Source organism: Phaethon aethereus (genome assembly GCF_964289735.1).
Source record: "Phaethon aethereus genome assembly, chromosome: 2".
Lineage (NCBI taxonomy): Eukaryota > Metazoa > Chordata > Aves > Phaethontiformes > Phaethontidae > Phaethon > Phaethon aethereus.
This window is the reverse complement of record NC_138582.1, coordinates 171,682,810-171,689,315: the sequence shown is the minus strand read 5'-3', so window position 1 is coordinate 171,689,315 and position 6,506 is coordinate 171,682,810. Positions and strand designations below refer to the sequence as shown.

Below are 6,506 nucleotides of genomic sequence, written 5' to 3'. Positions count from 1 at the left end.
TTGGCAGCAGGCTCAACAGGAGCCAGCAGAGTGCCCTGGCAGCCAAGAGGGCAAACCGCATCCTGGAGGTGCATCACACACAGTATAACCAGACAGTCAAGAGAGTATTTAGCATTGGTGCATCCTTACCTTGAGTACTGTGTGCAGTTCTGGGCCCCACCATTTAACAAGGATGTGAAGGTCCTTGAATGCATCCAGAAGAGGACAACCAAGCTGGTAACAGGGCTGGAAGGCATGTCCTGTGAGGAGTGGCTGAGGACTTTGGGCTTGTCTTGTTTGGAGGAGGCTGAGGGACCACCTCATTGCTCTCTACAGCTTCCTGAGGGGATGTGAAAGGGAGGTGCTGATCTGTTCTCCCTGGGATCCAAGGACAGGACACATGGGAACGGCTCTGCGCTGCACCAGGGAGGGTTCGACTGGACTTTAAGAAGCATTTCTTTACCAAGAGGGTGGTCAAACTCTAGAACAGGCTTCTTAGAGAAGTGGACAATGCGCCAAGCCTGGCTGTGTGTAAGAGGCCCAGAGGTGCCCTTAGAAACACGCGTTAACTTTTGGTCAGCCCTGAGGTGGTCAGGCAGTTGGACCAGATGCTCTTCCAACTGAAGTTATTTCTCTGCTCTACTCTATCATTGCCTGTAACAGCATTCCTTTCCTCCCAGGCCTCACCAAGCACCACCGCATTAATGCCAATGCCTGAACGCCTCCCTGCGAACCTAGACCCTGCTGCCCCATCCGTGTAGCCCCTTCCTCCAGCCACCCCGGAGCACCACGTTTCCTCTGGCTGAGCCCAACAGCACCGACCATTGCCCAACGCGATAATGGCGGATAAGGGAAGGACCCTGGCCGAGCAAGCCCGACACCGCAAGGCCCAGCCTGACGCGGGGCACGCCGGGAGCTGTAGTCCCTCCCCGTAGGCTGGGCGTGCCGTAGGCGCGCCCAACGCCAGGGGGACGGACTACAGCTCCCGGCGTGGACCGCGGGGGGCGCCTCTGCGTATGCGCAGAGCAGGACTACAGATCCCGGCATGCCTTGCGGCGAGGCGGAAGCGGCGCGATGGCGGCAGGTGAGGGGCCCGGGCCGGTCGCGGCTCCGGTCGCCTGCGGCCCGGCGGGCTGACGGTCCCGCTCTATGCCCGCCGGCCGATAGCTGGTGCCGCCGCCATGGCGCTGATCGAGGGCGTTGGCGATGAGGTGACCGTGCTCTTCGCGCTGTTGCTGGTCGCCGTGGTGCTGGGGCTGGCCTGGGTCTCCACCCGCGCCCCCGAGCCCGCCGCGACGCCCCGCGACGCCGCGACGCTGCCTGAGGAGGGCCCGAGCGCTGCCCCGACCCCCGTCGAGCACAAGGACCCGGCGGCGGCGGCAGCGGCCGGAGCAGCCCCCGATGGGGCGGGAGGGTTGGCTGTGGGGCTGCGGCCCCGGGCCGGCCCCGCACCCGCGCAGGGCCCCCTCGGTGAGGGGGATGGCGGCCCCGCCGAGCCCACCATGGTGCTGCGGCTGAAGTTCCTCAACGACACGGAGCGCCTGGCACGGGTGCGCCCTGGCGACACCGTCGGGGCCCTGAAGAGGTGAGGGGCTGGGCAGGCCGGTTCTCCCGCGGGCACCGCTCGGGCTGTCCCGGCAGGGGGCGGCGCTGGGAACGTCCCCGAGCCCCGCCGGCGGTTCCTCCCCTCCCCGGAGCAGCTGGGAGCTGCCGCTCTTGCCCTTGTGCGGGTGCCCGTGCCCGTCCCTGGCGGGGCTGTCAGACGGCCCGTCCTGGCAGGTGCCTTCACTTCTGGTAACGCCTGGGGGAGCTGATGCACGGGTACAGGAGCGCAGGCAGAGCGGGTGGTCGGGGGCTGCATTCGCAGCCTGCTCCTGGGGGGTGGATGGAGGGGACTGTGTCCTGGTGGGAAGCGTGACATCTCCCTCCTTGTCCCCCGCCCCAGGGCCTATTTCCCTGGGCAGGAGCAGCAAGTGCGGCTGATCTACCAGGGCCAGCTGCTGCGGGATGACGCCCAGAGCCTGGCCGCCCTGCACCTCGCCCACAACAGTGTCCTGCACTGCCACATCTCCCAGCACAGCCCAGCCCCCGCGCCCGCTGGCCCGCACGCCTCCGCTGACCCAGTGCACGCCGCCCTCAACGTGGGCAGCCTCATGCTGCCGCTCTTCGTGCTGATGCTGGCCGTGCTCTGGTACTTCCAGCTGCAGTACCGCCACGTCTTCACTGCCACCGCGACCACCTTCCTGGCTGGCCTCACCCTTCTCTTCAGCTTCATGGCCTTCACCATGTACCGCAGATAGCACCGCCTCGCACCCCGAAAGGAGCTGCCGCGCCTGGAATAAACGTGGTCCCGGGTGGAGTCTGCCTGCCGCATCTGAACCTGGGGGTCTGGGCCGTGGACTGTGTCCCCCGGGGGCTGCAGGACCTGGCGGGCCCGAGGGAGCTGGGGGCTGGGCAGGAGGCAGGTAGCCTGCCCGAGGGCCGGGTAGCGCTGCAGCCCGAGCTGCAGCTGCCACAGGAGCAAGCGTGGCGCTCCCTCTGGGGAGGGGAGGGTGCGCGGGGGGCCCGGGCGCCCCCCAGCCCTGCACGGAGCAGCCGCCTGGCCCAGCCATCCCACCTGCTGCTCCCGTGCCCCGCGGCCGGCCGGCTCCGCGCGCGGCAGCTCCTGCAGCCGCTCCTGCGTGGGCCGGCTGTGCCCTGCCCGGGATGGCGTCTGCTCTCCCGGGGCTGGAGCGGCCTCCCCACGGGGCACAGCGCGGCCCCTCCGGGGGGGCTGCTGCCCGGGCATGCCGGGGCGTCCCGGTGCCAGCGGGGGGCGCGCTGCCCGCCGCTCTGTTACGATTAAAGAGGAAGGACTGTGAACGGTCGCGACCTCCCGGCTCCGCTGCGCCGCGGGGGGGGACGGGGACCGGGGCGGCGGGAGGGGCAAGGGCGGGGGGCGGGGCCTACCCTCGGGCCACGCGTTCCGCAGGGCCGCAGCGCGCCTGCGCCAGCCGAGCCGCCCCGCCCCTTCGCGAGGCGCTCTCTCGTTGGAGGACGGGTAGCGGCTCGTTACACATGCTGCTGCGCACGCTGCCGCGGCCCGCGCGCCCGGGCCCGCCTCCGGAAGTGTGGGCCGCGCGGGGGGCGGGGCCGCGGCGCCCCTCGGCCCTACTGGTGCTGTCGGGAACATGGCGGACTCGCTGTCCGGGCGGTGCTGAGCGGCCGGGGCGGCGGCGGGTCCCAGCGCGGCCGCGAGCGCCATGTAGGGGCGGGCCGGGGACCGGGCGGGACGAGGGGTGCGGCGCGGGCCGGGCGCCGCGGGGCGCGTCTAGCCTGGAGAGCCGGGGTGGGGTGAGCATCGGGGCCCCCGGAATGGGGGCCTGGGCGCGCCGGGTGTCGCGGTCTCGGTGCGCCCCAGCCCGTCCCGAGGGGCCCAGTACGGGGGCCGTGGGGGGAAGATAGGGGCGGCCCTACGTCCCGGTACCAGACGGGTATCTGTGTGTGCCGGGGGTCCCAGGACAAGGGGCATCTGCCAGCCGGGGGCCCCGGGAGAGGGGAAGGGGCTGTGGGCCAGGGGGCATCGAGGGGGGGACACCGGTGCAGGCCAGGGGTCCAGGGACGACAGGGCTTCTGTGGGCTGGGGGACCTCGGGCTGGGCGGCCTGTGCAGGGCAGGGGTCGTGGTCCAAGAGATCTCTGAGACCGGGGACCTCAGAACAGGGGGCTGTGTGGGGCAGGTACCCCTGTACGGGGGCGGATCCGTGTGGGTGGGGGTCCCAGTGTGTGGGCTCTGTGCATCCCTTGCTGGCTCCAGCCGTCCCAGAGGCACGAGCCCACCACCCCCCTCACCCCCCCTCTCGTCCTCAGGGTCTCCCGGTTCTCCGAAGCCTCTCGAGCCGCCCTGCCCTCGCCATGCTGCGCCTGCTGCCATGGCTTCGTGCTCTGACCCGGGAGAGCGTGCGGCCCGGAGTCCTGCAGGGCCTGGCTGCTGGTGACAGGAGTGGGGCCGGGATGTATCCCACCTGCTACTGTGCAGGCAAAGCCAAGCAGCGGGCTGTGCTACTCCCCTTGGACCCCTACGGCCATGGGCTGCTACACACCTTTCCCCCGGACGCCTACAGGACTCGAGGCCATGGCAAGAGGAAGAGCTGGAACTTCATCCACGAGAAGATGAGTTATGACACCTTCTTCACAATGAAGCGTCTGATAGAGCGCTCACGCAGCGTGGGGGAAGTGCTGCGGTGGGTCACGCAGAACCCCAGCAAGGTGTCCGCCAGCCACTACCCCATTGCCCTGCACAAGCTGGGCCAGCTCTTGCAGCAGCAGCAGGGCCAGGCCACAGTGAACGGGGAGAGCCGCGGGCCCACCCAAATGCTGGAGCAGCCAGAGTTTCAGACTCTCTGTCAGGCCATCATCAGCGGCTGCTCCAAGTTCGATAACTTCAGCATTGTCAACTGCCTGTATGCCGCTGCCGCGCTGGGTGAGTGTCCTGGGCTGCCGACAACTGCCTGCGCAGGGTCGCTGGCAGAGGACAGGGGAGGCGGGCTGGGCAGCAGGACGCTGGCCGGTGCTTGGGTTTGTGAAGTGAAAGGAGATCTTGCCGGTCCAGCTGCCATGGAAGGAGGAAGGACCTACCAGAACAGGAGCTGGTGTCTGGGTTTGCGTGTGGTTTTACATGTGATGGTGGCTTTGTGGCAGATGGAGCTGTGCCCCTCAAGGGAGGAGGCTCTGCTTGGGATATGCAGCAGGAAGGGAGTCGGGTGGACTGACTGCTCCAGGGGAGGCTTGGCTGGCTGCAGCACCCAGCATGTTGGCCTGAAGGGCTGCCAAAGCAGTGGCCAGCGCTGCCTGGTGGGGTGCGGGATAAACTGCTCCTTGAGTTTTGTTCCGGTCCCTGAAAATTGGGAAACATCTGAGCATCAAGGTGTGAGACGTGAGATCCTGGCTAAACCCTTTGCAAGCCATGAGCCCTTTGTCATCAGGAGTTTAACGTTCAGGAATAAAGGTTCAGGCTGGTTTGGGCTCCTGCGCAGCAGCAGCCTCTGGGCTGGCTGGGGGGCTGTTCCTGGCGAGGGGGGCTCCCCCTTCGCTAGGCCAGGGGCCCCGAGGGCCCTGTGGATTCTCCCGCCACGAGGAAGGGGATCAGTCTGGTGGTTGCCTGCGGCAGCAGGTGCCTGCCCTCCCCACCCCAGCGGCTCCTGCCAGCCCTGCGCTCCTCTGTCCCACACGCACGTCTCCTGCCATTCTGTTTGCTTTATTTTTTTCCCACCGCAGCTGCACGCTGGGCTGAGGCCTGGGCTGAGCCGCATACGGAGACGCCCGGTCCTGGCCGCGCGTTGATGCAGTAACTCTAGATCCTGCTGAAGGGGGGGGAGACGTTTCTGCTCTTCCCCCCTATGTCTCGCGGCGCCTTGTGTTTGTTGACACTGAACTCTGGGCTGCCAGGCGCCTCTCCCCTCAGCTGGGCTCCCCCCGGCCTGCTCTGGTTTTGACCCACACTTTGTTCTCCGTCAGTCGCCCTTCCCTGCTCACCACGCTTACCCGCTCATTAATAAAAATGCTAACCCGCCTTTTTGAGGCCTTTTTAAGGAACAAAGCAACTGCTCAGACCAATTCTTCACTTTCTACCTTCTGACTGATTTTTGATTAATGATAAAACGCAGCAACTTACCCCATGCTGCCTTAGTTGCTTTAAAGCCCTTTTGAAAATTGAAATCTTGTCAGCTGGCTTAGGAGACCAGTGGGCTACCAGGGCCTCATACAGTGCATAATGCTTCATGCATCGCCTGAAAATATCTCTCCTGACACACGAAGGATGGCCTTTGCCTTTTTTCGTAACCGCACTGTGCGCCTGGCCTCTTGTCTTTCCATGGTTGAATAATACGTCCAGAGTTGGAGGAAAGTATTTCCCCCAGGAGCCGAGTTAGAAAGACTAAAGCTAAACTAGAAAATGGGAGAAGGTTAGAAATGTGAAAGGATTAATTCCTTTCATACACGGACAGTTTGTATTTTGGTGGTGTGCTGACATCTTATATTGATAAATAATACACCTCAAAAATAATACACCTTTTGAGGTGTATTGTTTATCTTTAAGAAGTTTGAGACTTAAGAAGTAAACCTTGCTTTTGCAGATGAACTAAAGGACTTCCATTTTGGTGGAGTGGGTGGGAATAATCCAACAGCTCCAAATTGCTTTTTCCGGGGTGCTGATGCACAGACGTTCTGGTCAGGCTTTGCCAAACCGGTCCTATTTCCCTTTCTCATCTCTGGTTTGATCACCGACATGGCAAATCTGTCCTCTTCCGTCTGTAGTCTGGCGCCTGAGCTTACGAGGATGGTTGTGCCTCGTGAAGATGAGAGATGGGGTCCGGGCGTCCCTAATCCCTTCCCTGTCGCAGGCCTGCCTGGGGAGTCGCCGCTGGTGCGAGTGCTGGAGGACGAATCCCGGAGCCGCCTGGGCCGCTTCAACCAGAAGGACGTCTCCATGGTCTTCAGCAGCGTGATGAGGCTCCACCCGTCCAGCCCCCACCCCCTGGTCGAGTCTTG

The 6,506-nt window shown here is 64.8% G+C and overlaps 1 protein-coding gene across 1 annotated transcript; it reads left to right on the top strand.

The window, feature by feature from the left end:
* Positions 1-1,145: 1,145 nt before the first annotated feature.
* TMUB1 (transmembrane and ubiquitin like domain containing 1) lies at positions 1,146-2,279 on the top strand (the record flags this gene model as incomplete). Its single annotated transcript, XM_082015406.1, has 2 exons — positions 1,146-1,564; positions 1,925-2,279. The coding sequence occupies exons 1-2, from the start codon at positions 1,161-1,163 to the stop codon at positions 2,277-2,279; spliced, it is 759 nt and encodes a 252-aa protein (XP_081871532.1). The 5' UTR covers positions 1,146-1,160.
* Between the last annotated feature and the right edge of the window lie 4,227 nt (positions 2,280-6,506).